We start from the raw sequence: 21,804 nt of genomic DNA, 5'->3' as shown, positions 1-21,804 counted from the left end.
ACACCAAAAAACCAAGAAAAACGAGCAAAACTATTGATTTTGGGCCTTTTCCGGTTGGACAGAGATTTCAAAGCACATCTGCTCTTGTGTCGATTTACGGTAAACAACACGCGCGAGCGGGATTTCGGAGTGTCGTAGTTTTTCTACAAAAGCTCTGGAAAAGGCATTTTGATGGGTTTTTGAGTGATTTCCCGTAATTTTGGGGTGAAGAAAGCCAAAAAATACATTTTTACGCATCAGAAACTATAAAAAACCCCTTAAATTGGCTGAAAACTGGCTATAACTAAATTGCGGCTCTTGTGTCGATTTACACTAAACAACACGCGCCCGTAATTCCGGAGCCTCGTTGTCAGAGTGTTTTTCTGATTTCCACGTGATTTTTAGTCATTTTCAGTCATTTCCAGCGCGATTTCTAGCGATTTCTCAATGTCAAAACTTGGCGGAGCCACTGCGAGAGTTGTTAAGGGTGCTCTCAAAGTCAGACCGACCCGGTTAGTGCTGAAAATTGGCTGAAATTCTAGTGAAAACCCGAAAAAAAGTTTCAGAGCCGCTCTAACTTTAACCAACGACGCAGTCAACAGAATACGTGTTCTACTCGCCCAACAGAATGATGCAAATGCGCTGAAAGTGAGATTTTATAAGATTTTAGGCCGAAAAATTCAAAAAATTTCATCATTTTTCAATTTTTTCTGAAATTTTCAGATCGGAGTCCGCCAAAAGGGGTGTAATGGATTGACGTATACACTGGAGTATGCTAGAGAGAGACAAAAGTTTGATGAGGAAGTTGAGCAGGTAGAACGAGCGAAAAAAATCACTTTTTATAAGCGAAAATGGAATTTTTGCCCGAAATTTTCGATTTTTGAGTGAAAATTGATGGTTTTTGGGCTAAAACCGAGCTAAAAACTTGAATTTTGAGCTCAAAAATGTGGTTTTTAACGTCGAAAAACTTCAAATTTCGGTGTTTCTCTTCAAAACGACGAGTTTTGCCTCATTTTTCATCGTTTTTGGCTGAAAATAATTGAAAAATCAGTTTTTGAGTCAATAAACACGATTTTTGACTGGAAATCTGTGTAAAATGACGATTTTTAGCTCGGGAAACCCGCCAAAAGGCTAAAAACTTGATTCTAAAGCTGAAAAAGCACTTCTTCGAGCTCAAAAATTAATTTTTGGTTCAAAAAGTGTCAATTTTCAGCACTTAAAGTCAGTTTCTAGTTCAAATAATTAGGAAAACTCGGATTTTTAGCCTAAAGACCGTCAAAAAATTAATTTTAAGCTGGAAAAACACATTTTCAACCCGAAAAGTCATTTTCTAGCTGAAAAAGTCAGTAAAACTCGATTTTTAGCTCAAAAATTCCATTACAGACTCAAAAATCTAATTTTTCCAGTCAGAAACTCAAGTTTTGGTTGGAAAAATCGATTTCCAACCCGAAAAAATCAATTTTCAGCTCAAAAAATCAATTTTTAGCTTAAAAACCGTCTAAACGTCAAAAAATTGATTCCGAAGCTGAAAACCACTATTTCGAGTTAAAAAAAAAAATTTCAGCACGAAAATTCAATTTTGAAGCTGCAATTTTGATTTTTTCAAAAAAAAAAACCATTTTTCGCTAAAAACTCAATTTTCAGCCTTAAAAGTCATTTTCTAGCTCAAAAAACCGGTCATATTTTAATTTTTCCAGCAAGAAACGCAATATTTGCATTGAAAAATCGATTTTTCAGCACAAAAATTCCCAAAAATTGCATTTTTCCGCTAAAAATGTAATTTTTTCTCATTTTCAGGACGGAATAAAAGTGTGGATCGAACCGAAAGCTCAGCTCTCACTTCTCGGCTCCGAAATGGACTACGTCACGGATAAATTGTCTTCAGAATTCGTTTTTCGAAATCCGAATATTAAAGGGACGTGCGGATGCGGCGAATCGTTTAGTATTTGAAGAAGAATAGATCCAGAAGCCTCTCTTATTATCTCGAAACAGTTCTTACAACTGCGCTCTACCGAAACCGCGAGAAAATAGTGTGCCAAATTGAGAGACGCAGAGAAAAAGAGACGCTTTTCAATGGGGAGTTCGGTGGAGCGCAGTTGTAAGAACTGTGGTGATATAACGTGTACATTTCGTAGAATAAATTGACATAGTTTTCTACTTTTTAATATCATAATTTCAGCAATTTCAGCAAAAAATCGAGATTTTTGAGGGAAAATCATTAAAAAATATAATTTTCCGCTTAAAAATCGACAAAATATTATCATTATTGAGGAGATTCTCAGAGAAATAATAATAAAACAAGGGATAATTCAACATGATAAATGGGGGAAGGCAAAGTGCACAGAAAATATGAGAAAATGGCAAAAAAATCGGATTTTTAGCCTAAAAATTGGAATATCAGCATAAAAATTGAAATTTTTTCTGAAAAAACATGAATTTTTAGCCTAAAAATTGAAATTTTCAGCGATTTTTTAAAAGAAAATTCAATTTTTAATTCGAAAAAACTCGAATATTCAAATTTTTCAGCAAAAATCTGGATTTTTAGCAGAAAAAATGAAATTTTTGCGATTTTTTTTCAGAAAATTCCATTTTTAATCCGAAAAACCCGAATTTTCAGATTTTTCAGAACAGATGACACGAGATAGGAGGCGGGAGAGATTCAGGAGCACAGGAGATACAAGAAATGGACAGAAAATAAACAAAAAATGAGAGAAAAATGCGTTTTTTTTGCAGAAAAATCGAGTTTTTGGGCTGAAAAAAGTGATTTTTGACATTTTTTCAGCCAAAAAACTCGATTTTTCAGTGAAAAAAGTTCATTTTTTCAGTCAAAAAACTCAATTTTCAGTCTAAAAATCGAAAATTTTCTGGAAGAATTCATGATTTTTGAGTTCTGCGAACGTCGGACGGTCTTCTGGATCAAGAATCAGGACGTCGGTGATGAATTCGTACAGATCTCTTCCCTCCATATCGTTTTTTCTCGCAAGTTGGTGAAGATGCAGCTCCGTTTCGTATTTGGCTCCCTTCTTGAATAGGCATCGACTCTTTTGAACGGTTGTCGAGCTGAAAAATTGCGGATTTTGAGCTGAAAATGAACAATTTTGAGCTGAAAAATTGCAGATTTTAGCTGAAATGAGCCGATTTCGAGCTTAATAGGGGTTTTTTTGTACTGAAAATAGGCAAATTATAGCCGAAAATGCGCAATTTTAGGCTGAAAGCTGGAGATTTGAGCTGAAAATGAGCAATTTCAGCTCAAAATGCGCAATATGATGCTGAAATGAGCAATTTTGAGCTGAAAATTGGATTTTTTGAGCTGAAAATGAGCGAATTTTAGCTGAAAAAGCTAATTTGCTCTGAAAATTGGAATTTTGAGCTGAAAATTGGAGATTTGAGCTGAAAATGAGCAAATTTTGAGCTGAAAAGTTGCAGATTTTAGCTGAAAATGAGCAAATTTGGACTGAAAATGAACAATTTTAGCTGAAAATGAGCTAATTTTAGCTGAAAATGAGCAATTTTAGCTCAAAATGAGCTAATTCGCTCTGAAAATTGGATTTTTGAGCTTAATAAGGGTTTTTTTGTACTGAAAATAGGCAAATTATAGCTGAAAATGCGCAATTTTGGTTTAAAAATTTGATTTTTGAGCTGAAAATGAGCGAATTTTAGCTGAAAATTTGATTTTTGATGGGTTTCACACTGAAAAATGACGGAAATCCAGATTTTTATGAACAAAATTTTCAGCAAATTTCACTGCAAATAAGTGGATTTTTAGCTGAAAATCTCAATTTTGAATCAATTTTTATGCGAAAAACACATTTTTGGCTCATTTTCTGGCAGGAAACCAGTGTAAAAAGCGAAAAAAAAAATTGTTTTTGCTCGAAAACCCGTCAAAGTCAGGATTCTAGTTCAGAAAGTCGATTTGTAGCTCAAAAATAAGATTTCCAGCTTAAAAAATCGGGCTGAAAATTTGAAAATTTGATGAAAATCGAGTTTCCGGAAATTTTGAATTTTGTTGTTTTCACTACGCCAAATCCGAGAAAATTGGTCAAAAATATTTTTTAAAAACTGAAAATCCCAACTTTTAGTCCAAAAATCGGCCAAAAATGCGCGTTTTCCACTTAAAATCACGTGTCCATGTGAAATCTGGCGTACCTTTGACGCGTGTTTAGCTGAGAACGCGCTAAAGGTACGCCAGGTGAATTTTGAGATTACTGGCGTGTCTTTGACGCGTTTTGAGCAGACGATTAGTCCTTAAACGCGCTAAAAGAACGCCAGACTTATTGAAAATTGTGTTTTTCTTCGGGAAAATGGCTCAAATCTTCAAATTTTGAAATTTAAGTGCAAATCTGTCGATTTTTAGCAAAAAAACTCAATTTTAAATCAATTTTCATGCAAAAATCTTGTTTCTGGCTTATTTTTCAGCAAAAAATGCGAATTTTCCACTTAAAAACCGCATTTTTCAGTTAAAATTCTATTTTTTTCCACCGTTACCCCAATCGCTTGGCCTTCTTCCACATTTCTCTGTTCATATATTGTCCAACAAGTTAGAACGCGCTAAAGGTACGCCAGGTGAATTTTGAGATTACTGGCGTGTCTTTGACGCGTTTTGAGCAGACGATTAGTCCTTAAACGCGCTAAAAGAACGCCAGACTTATTGAAAATTGTGTTTTTCTTCGGGAAAATGGCTCAAATCTTCAAATTTTGAAATTTAAGTGCAAATCTGTCGATTTTTTAGCAAAAAAAACTCAATTTTAAATCAATTTTCATGCAAAAATCTTGTTTCTGGCTTATTTTTCAGCAAAAAATGCGAATTTTCCACTTAAAAACCGCATTTTTCAGTTAAAATTCTATTTTTTTCCACCGTTACCCCAATCGCTTGGCCTTCTTCCACATTTCTCTGTTCATATATTGTCCAACAAGTTAGAACGCGCTAAAGGTACGCCAGGTGAATTTTGAGATTACTGGCGTGTCTTTGACGCGTTTTGAGCAGACGATTAGTCCTTAAACGCGCTAAAAGAACGCCAGACTTATTGAAAATTGTGTTTTTCTTCGGGAAAATGGCTCAAATCTTCAAATTTTGAAATTTAAGTGCAAATCTGTCGATTTTTAGCAAAAAAACTCAATTTTAAATCAATTTTCATGCAAAAATCTTGTTTCTGGCTTATTTTTCAGCAAAAAATGCGAATTTTCCACTTAAAAACCGCATTTTTCAGTTAAAATTCTATTTTTTTCCACCGTTACCCCAATCGCTTGGCCTTCTTCCACATTTCTCTGTTCATATATTGTCCAACAAGTTAGAACGCGCTAAAGGTACGCCAGGTGCATTCTGAGAATAATGGCGTGTCTTTGACGCGTTTTGAGCAAAAATTGGTCTCAAAACGCGCCAAAAGATACGCCAGACTGACTGAAAATTGACTTTTTTCTTCGGAAAATTGGCTCAAATCCTCAATTTTAATTTTTTCCAGTTTTCCTCGCTCAAAACCTCATTTTTCAGCTAAAAATCCAGTTTTTTCAACCGATTTTCATGGAAAAATCACATTTTTGGCTCATTTTTTGGCCAAAAATACCATTTTTCTCGCTCAAAACCCGCATTTTTTAGTTAAAATCCACTTTTTTCTACCATTATGTACCCCAATCTCTTCGCTTTCTTCCACATTTCTCTAGTCATATATTGTCCAACAATATCTTGCATCATATTGAATTGAGTGGCAGCCGAATGTTCATCCTCTGATCCGTAGAATAACAATTCTCCAGTATACATTTCACTCATCACGGCGCCGAATGACCACACATCCGATTTGATCGAGTACGGTAGACCTGAAGTAAGGAAAAATGGGCGGTTTTGAGGTGAAAAATGCATAAAAAATGATCAATTTTACGCTTAAAATTGAGATTTTTGTTTCGCCTTTTCTGTGTGTCTGCGCCCCAATTTTCAGAAACCTAGAAGAAATGGGTGAGAAAAATAGGGGATTCGAGGTGAAAATTAATGAAAATGCGAGATTTTAGGATAATTTTTTACCTTATAAATGCGATTTTCACACTTTTTTCCAAAAAAAAATCGAGATTTTAAGCTTAAAATCGCGATTTTTCAGAGATTTTTTCATGAAAATGCGAGATTTTAAGCTGAAAATGTTGGATTCGAGGTGAAAAATGCATGAAAATGCGAGATTTTAAGCTAAAAATGGGATTTTTAGATTCATTTTCGAGGAAAACAATCAATTTTTGGTAACTTGGTATTCTAAAATGGGGTTTCGAGGGGAGAAATGCGAGATTTTAAGAAAAAAATTTGAAAATGTTCAGACTTTTTTCATGAAAATGCGAATTTTCCACATAAAAACGCCGTTTTTGTTTTGCAATTTTCCAGTAACTTTTTCATGAAAATGATATTTTAAAGCTAAAAATTTGGAGTTTTTGGTAATTTTTGGCCGTACCGTGTGTCTGTGATTCCAGATGTCCGTTTATGTAATTTTCTATCAAAAATTGTGTTTTCTGAACGGAAAATGATGCATTTTTGTGTTTTTTTTTCGATCTGTCTGTGTGTCCAGATGTCCAGATGTCCACTTCTGTATGTATGTGCCTCCAGAGGTCTGTATGTCTATCCGGATGTTCAGATAGGAGATTTTCGATAAGAAATACTAAAATTTTGTGATTTTTCTGTGAAAAATTGCATTTTCGGTCAATTTTCTCTCAATTTTTTGAGTATATTCCGTTTTTCTGTGTGTCTCTGTGTCCAGATGTCCTTATTAGGCTCAATTTTCGAAATATTTTCGTCATTTTTCACACGAAAATCTGTTTACTGTGCGTAAAATGTTGATTTTTTTGCGATTTTTCTATAAAAAATTGCATTTTCGATAGTTTTTTCCGTTTTTTCCAACCAGAAGTTGCGATTTTCGACCGATTTTCGTGATTTTTCACAGTAAAATCCCTGAAAAAATCAGTTTTCCGTCTGTCTGTGTGTCTGTGTATCCAGAAGTCTGTATGTTCATCCGGATGTCCAGATAAGAGAAAAATCTGTTTTCTGTACGGAAAATGATGATTTTTTGTGATTTTTTATAAAAAAGAGTGAATTTTCGGTCGATTTTCCGTTTTTTTTCCCCAAAAATTGCGATTTTTCACAAGAAAATCTGTTTTCTGTCCGCAAAATGATGATTTTTCGTGTTATCTCGATCAGAATTTGCACTTTCGACCGATTTTCGTCGACTTTCTGCAAATTAAAAGACATTCTCGGTCTGTCTGTGTGTAGGCGTGTCCAGATGTCTGTATGTTCATCCGGATGTCCAGATAACAGAAAAATCTGTTTTCTGTACGGAAAATGATGATTTTTTGTGATTTTTTATGAAAAAAATATGGAATTTTAGGTCGATTTTTCCCATTTTTGATTGATTTTCATGATTTTTCACAGGAAAATCTGTTTTCTGTCCGCAAAATGATAATTTTTCGTGTTTTTTCGATCAAAATTTGCATTTTTGTCCGATTTTCGTCGACTTTTTGCATATTTGAAGATGTTCTCGGTCTGTCTGTGTGTAGGTGTGTCCAGATGTCTGTAAGGCTATCCGGATGTCCAGATATCTAGTTTTTAGTGGTTTACGATGGAAAATACAAAAATGTTGTGATTTTTTTGTTAAATATTTCGTTTTCGGTCGATTTTTTTTCCATTTTGGACCGATTTTCATGATTTTTCACAAGAAAATCTGTTTTTTGTACGCAAAATGATGAATTTTTGTGATTTTGCGATCAAAAATGCAAGTTTTGACCGATTTTCGTCGACTTTTTGCATATTTGAAGACGTTCTCGGTCTGTCTGTGTGTCCAGATGTCCACTTTTGTCTGTCTGTGTGTCCAGATGTCTGTATGTCTATCCGGATGTGGTTGTTTATAAAAAGAGTGAATTTTCGGTCGATTTTTTCATTTTTTGAGTATAATCTGTCTCTCTGTGTGTCTGTGTGTCCAGATGTCCATTTTGGCTCAATTTCCGACCAAAATGTTGAATTTTTTGGTTTTTCGATCAAAATTTGCATTTTTTCCACCCAAAATTGCGATTTTTCACAAATCTCTGAAAAAATCTTTTTTCCGTCTGTCTGTGTATATGTGTGTCCAGATGTTCAGTTTGGCTCAATTCACAACAAAATTGTGATTTTCGAACGATTTTCGTCATTTTTCACACGAAAATCGTGATATCTGTACGGAAAATGAAAATTTTTCGTGATTTTACGGTCGATTATTCCATTTTTTCCACCCAAAATTGTGATTTTTCACAGGAAAATCTGAAAACTCTGTGAATTCCTTACCAATGAAGACTTCCGGCGACCGATAATTCTGTGTCTGAACGAGTTTCGGCGTCGGCTCCCCACCGTCTTCCGGATGAAATTTCGAGCATCCGAAATCTCCGATTTGAATCCGTGTATCCCTCAAAACTATGGACAAATGTCTCGACGGCAACGGAGTTAATTCGAATTTTCCGTTATCGACGAAATAAATGTTCTCTGGTTTCAAATCGAGATGAAATACTCCGATCACATCCAAATGACACATTGCACTCACTATTTGACGACCGATTGATTGGATTTGAGCCACGGGGAATGTGATTCCTTTCTCACCCGGACAAAGTTCTCTTTCGCTGGCTGGAAATAGAGGAAATTGGAATTATTGAGGAAAAAATTGGCATTTTTTGAGGAAAAATGAGCATTTTTTGAAGAAAAATGAGCATTTTTTGAGCACAAAAACCGGTTTCTAGGCTGAAAATCGTGATTTTTGTAAGTTTTTATCTGAAAAATCGCTGAAATCAACCAATTTTCACTCGAAAAAACGTGTTTTCCGGTTAAAAAATGCCGAAAAATTCCGAATTTCCATCCATTTACTCACTATCAATGATATCGAGAAGAGTCGGACCGACGACCGGAAGAAAAATGACATTTCTAGAACAATAGGGAGGTGGATTGAGACATGTTCCAGATGAAATCATTTGGAGTATATTCTCGTGTGGCTTTTTGGACAGTTTCTCGAGAATCTGAAAGTTTTTTATAGAAAAAAAATGAATTTTGAGTAAAAAATGACAAAAAAAGGCATTTTCGACACGAAAAACCCGAAAAACATGCGATTTTTGGTCAGAAAATCACGATTTTTGTCTGAAAAACCCAGTTTCTGACAAGAAAATGTAGGTTTTTCACCAGAAATGGAGGATTTTTGTCTGAAAAATTGGGTTTCTGACCTAAAAAACGTTATTTTTTCATTGAAAATTGTGAATTTTGAAGCGAAAAATGCGGTTTTTGGCCTGAAGATTCCGAACATTCGTCTGAAAACCACAGTTTTTGACGCAAAAATAGAGGTTTTTAACATAAAAAACGCCAGTTTTGTCTGAAAAACGCCGTTTTTGAAGAGAAATTGGAGATTGTAAACGAAAAATCTCGAATTTTTGTCTGAAAAATTGGGTTTCTGGCCTAAAAAACACCACTTTTGCCTGAAAAAAGCAGTTTTTGACAAAAAAAATGGAAAGTTTTTAACAAGAAAATGGAGGTTTTTCACCAAAAATCCCTGATTTTTGCCTGAAAAACACGGGTTTTGCTTCAAAAAATGCGGTTTTTAACCTGAAATCTCGCATTTTCGTCTGAAATTTATGGTTTTTAACGAGAAATCGAAGATTTTTCACAAAAAATGCCGGATTTTTGTCTAAAAAATGCTTTTTTCTGGCAAGAAATCGAAGATTTTTCACCAAATCTGCATTTTTGTCTGAAAAATTGGGTTTCTGACCTAAACAACACCATTTTTGTCTAAAAATGTGAATTTTGAAGCAAAAAAGGAGATTTTTGGTTCGAATATTCGACTGAAATTTGTGGTTTTTGACCTAAAAATCTCGAATTTTTGTCTGAAAATTGAATTTTGAGTGAAAAATGACTTTTCTGACATGAAAAATCCGATTTTCTGGCTATTTTTCAGCTATTTCCACTCTAAAACCGTACAATCAACTCGATTTTCCACAAATCCGCTGGCTCATTCGACGTCTTCATCACTTTCGCCGCGAGTCGCTCCTTTTTCTGAAATTTTATTGATTTTTCAGGGTTTTTCGATGAAAAAAACCTTATTAATCACTTCGTAGACTAGTCCAAAGACTCCTTCGCCGAGAATTTTTTGGACTTCGACTGAAAAAAAAAATTTGAAAAAAAAATTTTTTTTTGGAATTTTTTTCTGGAAATTTTTTTTTCTGAAACAAATAACTAACACATTCTGCCGGTTCTCATTCTCAAAAAAGGATGAGATTTGATCTCATCGAGAGCCGATATATTGCCAATATCGATTTCTGTAATGGGTCTCGGCGGGGGTTCCACCGGACTCTCCGGCGCTTCTATCTTTATTGACACTTTTTTAGCCAAAGTTGGCGCTTTTGGGCTTGCTTTTCGTTTCATCTGAAAAATATTGAGAAAATTTGAGGAATTTTGAAGAATTTTGATGTTTTGGAAGGGAAAACTCGGTTGCTAGGGAAAAATGGGGAAAATGAGCAAAAGGAAGGGGATTAAGTGTGAGTGCAGGTGCGCATAGCATGTGAGAATTTTCTAGAGTTTTATTTTCCAAAATTTCCAAAAAAAAAATGGCGAAAATCAATGAAAAATGAGGGGAAATCGATGGAAAAAATAAAGAAATGAAAAGAAAAGTGTACGGTATTAAAGGCGCATTGTGTTGTATTGCGCAGTGGGTCTCGACGCGAATATAGATTTTTGAAACTCATGAAAATTGTTTTTTTCTTCTAAAAAAGTGATTTTTCGACGGTTTTTTTCTGCTTTTTTCAGGTTTTCAATAAATATATTATTTTAAAAGCTTTAATTTTTTTCTAAAACGCTTCTTCGTTCAATTATTCTTCCGTTTTCAGCAAAATTTCTTTGATTAATAATTAATAATTTCTTTATTTCATCGATGGGCGGAAACCACTGACACGAGAAAATGGAATGGTTTTTGAATTTACATGTAAGAGATGGTTAGTAAAAAGAGAAAGAAAGCATACATAATGATAATGGGCCTATTCTAGCGGTAGCAAAAAAAAAAGCAAAAAACTACTTTTTAAATAAGAAAAAAATAGTTTTCTGCACTTTCTGCTACCTCGAGATTAGCTCCACTATCCATAGGAGGTAAAGTAAATTTAATAATTTGTTGGGTTTAATGACAGGAAATTATTGAGATCATATTTACATATTCTGCTCTTAAAGACAGCTGTGCTCGGTTTAACCGGAAACACCAATTCTGATAAAGAATTCCAACAACGGAGAACTCTATTAGAGAGTATTTGAGAAAATAATTTATTCGAGTTCGTAGTTAGAGATTTGAGATAATATCTATGCCGACGTAGTTTTGAATGGTCCAAAAATTCGAATATAGGATCATCAATAATAATTTCCTTGGTAACCATCAGTTTATAGGTGAAGATTAAATCAATACATAGTCTTCGATGTTCCAGTGATTTTAGATCACATTCTTCAAGAGCCTCGAAATACGATGAAGACGGCATTTTGAATTTCTTATAAACTCTGAAAATAAAAGATTTCTGGACTGATTCCAGCATTATAACATTCTCCTTCTGAATAGGTGATGTGACCACAGTGCCATATTCCAGTAGAGGACGAATGTAAACCACGTAACATTTGATGAATACTTTCCACGACGCATATTTTAGGACCGAAAAGAATATATTATCCTTTGATGAGCTTTCCGAATAATCAGAGCGTGATGATGAGTAAAGCTAAGTTGACTGGAGAAATAGATTCCGAGATCGCGGACTGGGGTCACAGCTGGAATCGACATATCATTCAATTTTAGATTCAGATCACTATCAATAGCTGGTGTGTTTTTGTGCGAGAATATTATATGTTCACACTTCATAGGAGCTACTTTCATCTTCCACGTATCACACCACTTCTCCAACGTTCTCAAATCAGTGTCGATTGACTTGTTACATGGCGAATATATTTTTAAATCGTCAGCAAACAGCAATTGGTTGCTTATAAATTCGGTTCCAATGCAGTTAATATATAGGAGAAACAGAGTTGGTCCAAGAACTGAGCCTTGAGGGACTCCTGATAACACTGGTCTTTCGGTAGATAATGTTCCGTTTACCATTACTTGGAATTTTCTGTTAGAAATAAATGAATCAATCCACTTAATCAGTTTGTTTGAAATTCCAAATGATTGTAGTTTGTGAATAAGTTTAGTGATTGGAACAGTATCGAAAGCACGTTGGAAGTCAATATAGATACTATGAGTGTCCAGTCCATTGAGCATATTTGAAATCAGTTTGTTCTGATAAACTAATAATTGAGATACAGTGTTTCTCCGATTCCGAAAACCGAACTGTCGTTTGGAAATTAGTTCAAATTCGGTTAAATTATCCACAACATGTTTTCTCACCGTTTTCTCCATAACTTTGCAAATATTAGATGTGAGAGAAATTGGACGGTAATTTGAGGGATCGGAACGAGAGCCCTTTTTGTGGAGAGGGAGAACTATGGCTGTTTTCCATAAGCTAGGCAACCTACCGACTCTATAGCTCTCCCTGAATATTATTGATAAGGGAAGAGCGAGAGAAGTGCACGCCTTCTTGAGAAATATAGCAGGGATGTTGTCCGGAGACGTGTTATTTCTGCTTTTTAATTTGGACAGTAATAGTTCGATTTGATCCGGCACGAATAAAATATCAGTACATGTAGTTTTGATTGGATTAACGATATCAAGAATATCCTCTTCGTCCATGTTGAAATATTCACTAAAACACGATCCAAATAGCTCGGATTTAGAATCATCATCCACGATAACTTCATCACTGAAGGTATATCAGTATTTCCAGTATTTGATTTTGGAAAAAAATCTGAAAAATCGTTTGAAATAAGAATTTTTGTGAATTTTCTTGTTAAAAATAGTTGAAAAATCAATTTCTCGTCATTTTCTCTGTTAATTCCCTCAGTTTTCTTTCATTTTGAACGAAATTTCTTTGATTTTCGAAAAAATTGATATTTTTGGGAACTTTATTTTTTTTTTACTTCCAGATCCGCTCTAAACGTTCGCGACGAACATCTTCCACGGAATCCGATACAATGCCCACTCGGATAGCTGAATTCCAAGAAGAATTCGATAAAAAGGTAAAAATCGAGGCGTTTTGAGAAAAATTGCACCAATTAGACAATCGGGAACCCTCAAAAATCTTATTTTCACTCTGAGTTTCTTCTTTTTCAGCCTACGAAACTCTCGATGAGTACTTCCCGATGTCCGCCGAATTGCAACGACATGAAGGAGTCCGAACTGAGGAGGAAATCGAGGAGAATGAGACGGATGGATGTGGCTGGAATTTGATGAGATATCGGGATCTGCTTGGACTGTAACCGGGGGTGACTGTGACTAGAATACCTTGTGTAGTTTTGTACTAATTAGATAGTTACCGTAAAAACTGTATTAGAGCGACACCTTTAATAGAACGGCACCTCTAATAGAGCGACACCCATCTATACTCAGGATTCATGAATATGATTATCCCAGTGTATTTTTTTGGTTCTGATTAGAAGCAACGTGAATAGTAACCTCTAGAACAACTAATAGAACTTTCAAAAAGTGTTTTTCCGTTTAACTTCAATGAGTTTCTGAAATCACAAAAATTTTCTGAGAGGCGGTTGAAAAATAGAGCGACATGTCGCTCTAATACAGTTTTTACGGTAGTTAATAATTTACGTCTAGAAACATGGGTTTCTTCAATGTGATCTTCAGGGCGGTTCTTCGGAATTATCCTGTTCTCTAACCGTGAGTGCCTGTGACTAGAATACCTTTTTTTGTAGTTACGTATGAATTAAATAGTCAAATGATTTTCATTTGAGACAAGGGTGGCCTGTGACTCGAATAGTTTGTGTATTATACTTCGGATTATTTTTGAAACACTTTTCGAACTTTAATAAACGATTTTTCCTCTCATTTGTTCTGTTTTTTTGAAACTCCTATTTAATAAACATAATATATGGGATTTGACGCAGCATATAACTGAGCAAGCATTTTCTTCATAACTGCGCTCCACCGCAATTCTCTGCATCTCTCACCGATACTTTCTCAAATGCGACGGGGCGGTAGAAAGCGTGCGGTACTGATAACGTAAACAATTTAAAAAAAAAAACAATAATTCTTCAACCTACAAATCAAAAAACCAATCCGCAACCATCGCTATATGTAACCTCAAAAAGGAATCTGTAGGATTCAGTAAGTTGGCAGACGTAATACCTAGACAGAAAAATAGAAATTTCCCTTAATTATAAACGCGGCACGGTTTTTACAACCGCGCTCTACTGGAACCAGAGAATATTATGTGCGAAATTGAGAGACTCAGAGAATAAGAGGCATTTCTCAATTGCATTTCGGTGGAGCGCAGTTGTCAGAACTGTGCTTTGCTTATGGAGACATAGTCTTTTCTATTTTTTAAAAATTTATTCGGACGTCTTCTGGAGACAATGACGTTTTTAGAGCTAAATTTCGTTGACGCATGCAGCACACACATTTATTTATTCAACACAATTTCCGTGTCAAATTCTCTGACCAAAACGTATACTTTCTTTCTCTAAACCTCCAATCTCTCTTCCTCCTCCCGCAATGATTCGTCATTTCTCCTTTATTTTTATCTGAGTTTTCAATATTTCAACTTAAAAATCGTAAATTTTTCGATTTTTCGAACAAGAATGGACCTAACCTATGCAGTTAACAAGTGCTTGGTATGTGGTAACGATGGTCATGGCCATCACTTTGGTGTACATACAGTAGCGAGCATAAGTGAGCACCCCTTCATACTTTTATATGTAACTCTGTTGAATCGTGTCCGTTTTGCATAAACTTTTTTTTGAAAGAAAGCCAAAGTATTCAGCAATAAGAAAATATGTTTTTTGAAAAATTTGCGTTTGCAGATTTTTTCGATAATCGATTTTTCCTGATCTTGATTTGAAAATTCGAAAAAAAACTTTTTATTTTTCTCTTGGAGATATTGAGTTTTTAGTTTAAAAATGTTGGAAAACACTCGAATAAACAAAAAATTATGTTGAATCGGCTTCTCAACTCCTGAGAATCGTGCTAGAGCTCCAGAAGTCAAAAGTAGTGCCTTCGGGGAAATCATCATAACTCATCAAAAAATTCTCAAAATTTTTTGAAACATGTACCAAAATACGTGTCTTGAGTTTTTCTACAAACCAACATTAAAAAATTACAATTTTAGAAAAAATAATTTTTCAAATTTTTTTCACTCAAAATTATTTTATTCTCATTTTTTCTCAATTTCCGTTATTTTCTGGCTATAACACGAACAAGGAATACATACATGTGTTTTGTTATTTGTGATAAAACACTTTGCATACAGTTTTTGTAACGTATGTACGTTTTATAGCCAGAAAATAACGGAAATTGAGAAAAAATGAGAATAAAATAATTTTTGAGTGAAAAAAATTTGAAAAATTATTTTTTCTAAAATTGTAATTTTTTAATGTTGGTTTGTAGAAAAACTCAAGACACGTATTTTGGTACATGTTTCAAAAAATTTTGAAAATTTTTGATGAGTTATGATGATTTCCCCGAAGGCACTACTTTTGACTTCTGGAGCTCTAGCACGATTCTCAGGAGTTGAGAAGCCGATTCAACATAATTTTTGTTTATTCGAGTGTTTTCCAACATTTTTAAACTAAAAACTCAATATCTCCAAGAGAAAAATAAAAAGTTTTTTTTCGAATTTTCAAATCAAGATCAGGAAAAATCGATTATCGAAAAAATCAGCAAACGCAAATTTTTCAAAAAACATATTTTCTTATTGCTGAATACTTTGGCTTTCTTTCAAAAAAAAGTTTATGCAAAACGGACACGATTCAACAGAGTTACATATAAAAGTATGAAGGGGTGCTCACTTATGCTCGCTACTGTACTTGTCGGGGGTGTGCCATGTTTTTTAGGTGAGTTAGAATTCATTAGAATGATCAATTTGCATTTTTGAGCATTCTGGCTCAATATGATGCATTTTTGGAAGATTTTTGGAAACATTTCCCTTCAAAACCTCTAATTCCAGACGTACTATCAACCGAAAAGAAGACTATGTATGCCGTCAACCCCCTGACTCACCTGGAACATGTAATTTGTCTCTAACCTACTCATGCAAGTACTGTAGACTCAAAAAGTGTCAGAAATTGGGAATGAGGGACTGGAGAAGTGAGTTTTTTGGGCTCAAAACGCTTAAAAATGCCCATGATACTGTGCCAGAAAGCACAGTACTCATTCTAGTGCATTCGGGACCATTTTGAGTGGTTTTTTTTTGCCAATTTTCGGAGAGAGAACACAGCAGAAAGCACTCAAATAGATATGATGCTTTTTTGTGCATTGTAACGCATCACAGTCTCTCCGATGCACCATATTAAGCCAGAATGCACGGATATCTTTCAAGCGCATTATCATTATTCTTAATCAATTCTATTTCCTTGAAATGCGCTGTTTCAAATCAATTTTTTTCCAATTATCCCCTTAATTTTAAGCCAAATCCCCTCCCAGTGACCTCGAAGTAGTGCCCGCCAAATCTCCATCGCTTCGAAGGAGGGTCAAGTGTGAAGAACGTGTATCATATCCAATTGTTCATCCAGTTACCCGAAAAGAGACAGAATGGATTAATATTGATCCATTGATAAGAAGATCACGAAAGATATTGGAGGAGGTAGGGAGTTCCGGCGAAAAATAGCTGAATGGTGCATTCTGGAGCATTCTGAATGCAAAACATTAGTCAAAAATGTTTCAGAATGCTTCAAAATACACATTAGTGCATTTTGAAGCATTTTAGAGCATTTTGGTAGAAAAGTTGGTTGAAAATGTTTCAAAATGCACACAGCTTATTCTAATGCATTTTTGTGCATTTCAATCCCATTATCTACCTAAAATTTTTGCAGTTCCACCCACCAACCACCTCCCAATTTAAATCTCTCAATGCCCTTCAAAAATGACATTCTCACTTCGAAAATTGCGTTCCGGGCAGAACTATAACCCAAAATTCGAGGATTCTATTCATTTTAATAACTATTTCACTCATTGGGAGGAACTGATGACAAGAGCAGCCGAGTGGTTGATGCATTCTGAGCAGTTCTATGGATTACCGGAGCATGAGAGGGTACGGTAGGGTTATGGTCTATTTTGGAGCATTTTAGAGGTCTAGTATGCATTAAAATGAGTCAAAATTATTTTGGCGCATTCTGACACATTTCCGGCTATTTTGGAACATTTTGAAGGCTTGAGATGCTCAAAATCCCCTCAAACTGCCCAAAACTATCATTTCAGCTTAATTTATTCAAAATCGCGTGGGGTGTCTGGCGTCGATTCGAACGGAATACAATGTCTGTTAGAGTTTTTGGTCAAAAGTGTCTAGACGAAAGGCTACTGCTTATTTCGGATGATATTGCTACTCGAATTGATGACTTCCATGTGGATTACTCGGATTTGATGGAAAATCAGTTCGATCGGTTTAGAAAGTGAGTTTTTGTCATTTTAAAGAGTCAAAATGTAACAAGATCATTTTTGGTGCATTTTTGAGCATTCTTGGCCTTTAGAACGCTCTAAAATGCCTCAAAAATGCTTCAAAATGCACCTAAATGCACCAAAATGAAAGTAATGAGTTTTGAAGCATTCTTGGCTTTTAAAATTCTTCAAAATTGCCGGAAATGTGAGAGAATGTACCAGAATGCTCGAAGCAATCGAGAGCGTTCTGAAAGGTTCTAGGCATCAAAATAATCAAAAATTCAGAGCAATTCGAAAAAATTACATCCTCTACTTTGACATCGTTGTCCGTCCCTGCCTTGAATGGAATTTCACGGACACTGAAATAAATTTTGCCTTATCGCAAATTGTCTGGAACTATGCATCGCGAAAACTACTCGGACAAACTCTCCAGGCATCCGACGCGTTTTTGTCTGAAATTTCTGAAAATCTGCATGAATACTATCGGAATGAGATGAGACTGAAAAATTATGCACCGCGGTTGGCGATGCTCATGGAGATGGTCAATGGGGTGTTGGTGAGTGAAAAATAATATGAAAAGTCTTCGAAATTCAGTTTGTTTTCCAGAAAATTCAAGTGGAACACGAAAAAGTGATGGAGTTTGTGTTTCTGTTCGATTCATTTGGATTTATTCTCTCGGAACCCTCGTTTTTCTGTGTTTGAAAATGATTTTTATCATAAAAGTGGCTTAGAATGTTCTAGAATACTTCAAAAATGCATACATACTTTATTGAAACTCTACTAAACTGTTACAAAATCTCATAATCAAAATCAAAATCATTAAAGTACAAATGATACATCGAAGCATTTATCATCGCCAGCACTAGACTCTGCACCGCCCGTCTAATGACGGTGACCCTTCTTATGCGACTTCTTCGCGTGCTTCTTTGAATGCTTCTTATGGTGTCCATGATGCTTTCCACCGGCATTCTCCTTGTGGTGCTCGTGATGCTCTCCGTGCTCTCCGTGCTCTCCGTGGTGTCCGTGGTGTCCGTGGACGGCGTGCTCATGGTGGGCATGGTGATGATCTCCATGTCCGTGATGTCCGTGCTCTCCGTGGTGCGGCGCGGAGTGGTGGTGTCCGTGATGGGCAACATGATGATGCTCGCCGTGATGTGGGGCGTGATGGGCTCCGTGGTGGTGTTCTCCATGGGTTCCGTGCTCGTGGTGGGCATGATGTGGGGTGTGATGGTGTTCTCCGTGATGGGCGGTATGGTGTCCGTGGGTCCCATGCTCATGGTGTGGGGCATGATGATGGGTTCCATGTTCATGATGGGCGGTATGGTGTCCATGAGTTCCATGCTCGTGGTGTGGAGCGTGATGTCCGTGGTGCTCTCCGTGGTGTGGGGCATGATGTCCGTCCTTGTGTTCATGATGGGCGGTATGATGGGTCCCATGTTCGTGGTGGGCATGATGAGGGGCGTGATGATGTTCCCCGTGGTGTGGCTCATGATGATGGGTTCCATGTTCATGATGGGCGGTATGGTGTCCGTGGGTCCCGTGCTCATGATGGGCGGTGTGATGGGTCCCATGCTCGTGGTGAGGAGCGTGGTGGTGTTCTCCGTGATGGGCGGTATGATGTCCGTGGGTCCCATGCTCGTGGTGACCATCCTTGTGCTCATGATGGGCGGTGTGGTGTCCGTGCTCATGGTGGGGAGCGTGGTGTCCCTCCTTGTGTTCATGATGGGCGGTATGATGGCCGTGCTCGTGGTGTGGAGCGTGGTGATGCTCTCCGTGATGGGCGGTATGGTGTCCGTGGGTTCCATGCTCGTGGTGAGGAGCGTGATGGTGTTCTCCGTGAGCGTGATGCTCTCCATGATGGGTTCCATGTTCATGATGGGTGGCATGGTGTCCGTGGGTTCCGTGCTCATGATGAGGGACATGATGATGAGTTCCATGTTCATGATGGGCGGTGTGGTGCTCGCCATGATGTGGGGCGTGGTGGTGTTCTCCGTGAGCGTGGTGGCCATCCTTGTGCTCATGATGGGCGGTGTGATGGGTCCCGTGCTCGTGGTGGGGAGCGTGATGATGCTCTCCATGGTGGGCGGTATGGTGTTCCCCGTGGTGTGGAGCGTGGTGACCATCCTTGTGCTCATGATGAGCATGGTGCTCTCCATGAGCGTGATGTGGCTCATGATGATGCTCCTTGTGCTCCTCATGATGCTCCTTCTTTTCAGCCTCTGACTCCGAAGATGACGAAGATGAGCTGGAGCTGGAGCTGCTAGACGAGCTGCTAGAGCTAGACACTGCCTTCTTATGATGCTTCTTTCCGTGATGCTTCTTTACGTGCTTCTTCTTGTGCACCTTCTTCTTCTCGTCTTCAGATTCTGATGAAGAAGACGATGAGGAGGAGGAGGAGCTCGAGCTTGATGAGCTAGAGCTTGAAGAAGAGGAAGCGGCCTTCTTGTGATGTTTCACGTGCTTCTTAGCATGCTTCTTATGGTGATGTTTCTCGTCTTCAGATTCCGACGAAGATGAAGATGAGGAAGAGGAGCTGGAGGAGCTGGAGGAGGATGAGCTGGAACTCGAGGAGGAAGAGCTCTCCACCTTCTTATGGTGCTTCTTCAGGTGCTTCTTAGCATGCTTCTTATGGTGATGCTTTTCGTCTTCTGATTCAGATGAGCTGGACGATGAAGAAGAGGAGCTAGAAGAGCTGGAGCTGGAGCTCGAGGAAAAGCTAGACTCAATCTTCTTATGATGCTTCTTCAAGTGCTTCTTGGCCTTCTTGTGATGGTGCTTCTCGTCTTCGGATTCAGATGAGGATGATGACGAAGAAGACGATGAGGAGGAGGAGCTGGAGCTAGAGCTGGAGGAGCTGGAGCTGCTGGACTCGGCCTTCTTATGGGCTCTCTTCTTAAGATGCTTCTTCGCGTGCTTCTTATGGTGATGCTTCTCGTCTTCAGATTCCGAGGACGATGAGCTCGAGGAGCTCGAAGAGCTGGAGCTGGAGCTCGAGGAGGAGGAGCTAGATGAGCTCGAGTCCTTTGCAGCCACATGATGATGGTGATGGTGGACCTCGTGGTGTCCTGGATGACCGTGAGCGTGGTGAGCGTGATGGGTGTGGTGTCCGTGGTGGGGAGCGATGAATTCGAGGAAGGCTGAAAATCAGGTTTTTGTTAAAATAGCGGTATCGCAATCAGTTTTGGCTCAAAATTTATCAAAACTAAAGTTTTAGAATTAGCGAAACGGGACGGTTCGAGTGAATATCATCATGTTACTCTATACGCTGGAGATAGCCAACCGCAGCTCAGTGAGCCTTGTTCTAAAATGAATGAAAAATACAGAGTTGGAATCAGGAGGTCCTGGCGGTTCGAATGACTATAACCGTTTTGACCTTCTGATTCCAAAAATGTAAGTTTCTTTGAATTTGACTTTGAAATCACTCTAAGATACAGTAGCCTAGTTTAAAAACGCATCCATTCGAACCGTCTTAACTTCCTGATTTTAAAAATGTCAATTATTTTCTTTTTACTCACCCTTCAACGAAATATGTCCGTCATGAGCATGATGATCGAACACCTTCTGGAAATGGAGCTCTTTGGCCAAGTGCTCAATGTCATGAAGAGCCGAGCGAGCCTCATCACGAGTCAACTTCTTCCCGTGCGAAGAATGTTTCGAGAAGATCTTCTCTGCAAAAAAAGTGTAATTAGACTACATTAAAAACTGATAAGAAAAAAGAACTAATTTCATTGTAGAGTATAGTGATAAGGTTTACTGGACAGGTGTTGTGTTGGCAAATAGAAAATCAAAAAAATTTCGGAAATTTTCGGTGATGCGGCTGATAAGAGTGATCTTTGAGAGAGGAGAAAGTGCATAGGTTGGAAATTGGATCTAGGCTAGTAATCTACAGTACCCAGCTAGGCTATAGTATCCCTGAATGCTATCTACGGTATCCTAGAGTGCTATCTACAGTATCCCGGAATGCTATCTACAGTATCCCAGAATGTTATCTACAGTATCCCAGAATGCTATCTACAGTGTTCCAGAATGATATCTACAGTATCTCAGAATGCTATCTACAGTACCCCAGAACGCTCTCTACAACTTACTGATCTTCAGAAGAGACACATGGTGAGTGTGATGGTGATGATGAACCGGCATAATTGGTCCTGCAATTTTCGAAATTTTAACAATTTTGAGAGTCCAAAAAAGGGGACTGATACAAAGTTCATCACCCTCCGGCCTATTTATACGGCTTATCTCTTGGCTCCGCCCCCATTTGCGAAGCTCCGCCCCCATGTTCTAGAAGGGAGGTGAAAACCGAAAATCATATCGAGAAGCAATTAAAAAATGATGTTTGGAAAATTTGGGT

At 37.4% G+C, this 21,804-nt stretch overlaps 2 protein-coding genes and 1 pseudogene across 3 annotated transcripts; 2 read left to right on the top strand and 1 right to left on the bottom strand.

Annotated features, from left to right (window-relative positions):
• Positions 1–426: 426 nt before the first annotated feature.
• GCK72_021560 (uncharacterized protein) lies at positions 427–1,929 on the top strand (the record flags this gene model as incomplete). Its single annotated transcript, XM_003089834.2, has 4 exons — positions 427–491; positions 546–627; positions 703–792; positions 1,777–1,929. 4 exons carry the CDS (start codon positions 427–429, stop codon positions 1,927–1,929), a joined length of 390 nt encoding a protein of 129 aa, XP_003089882.2.
• Positions 1,930–14,675: 12,746 nt separating this feature from the next.
• GCK72_021559 lies at positions 14,676–19,717 on the top strand (annotated as a pseudogene). Its single transcript has 7 exons — positions 14,676–14,695; positions 16,027–16,166; positions 16,487–16,662; positions 17,038–17,109; positions 17,277–17,467; positions 17,739–18,009; positions 18,320–19,717. Coding segments are annotated over exons 1-7 (2,268 nt in total).
• Positions 18,336–21,593, bottom strand: GCK72_021558 (uncharacterized protein; the record flags this gene model as incomplete). Its single annotated transcript, XM_053734351.1, has 3 exons — positions 18,336–20,590; positions 20,969–21,121; positions 21,542–21,593. 3 exons carry the CDS (start codon positions 21,591–21,593, stop codon positions 18,336–18,338), a joined length of 2,460 nt encoding a protein of 819 aa, XP_053583264.1.
• Positions 21,594–21,804: the final 211 nt, after the last annotated feature.

This window comes from Caenorhabditis remanei, chromosome V (assembly GCF_010183535.1).
Source record: "Caenorhabditis remanei strain PX506 chromosome V, whole genome shotgun sequence".
NCBI classification, from domain to species: domain Eukaryota; kingdom Metazoa; phylum Nematoda; class Chromadorea; order Rhabditida; family Rhabditidae; genus Caenorhabditis; species Caenorhabditis remanei.
This window is presented reverse-complemented; position numbering and strand designations above follow the sequence as displayed.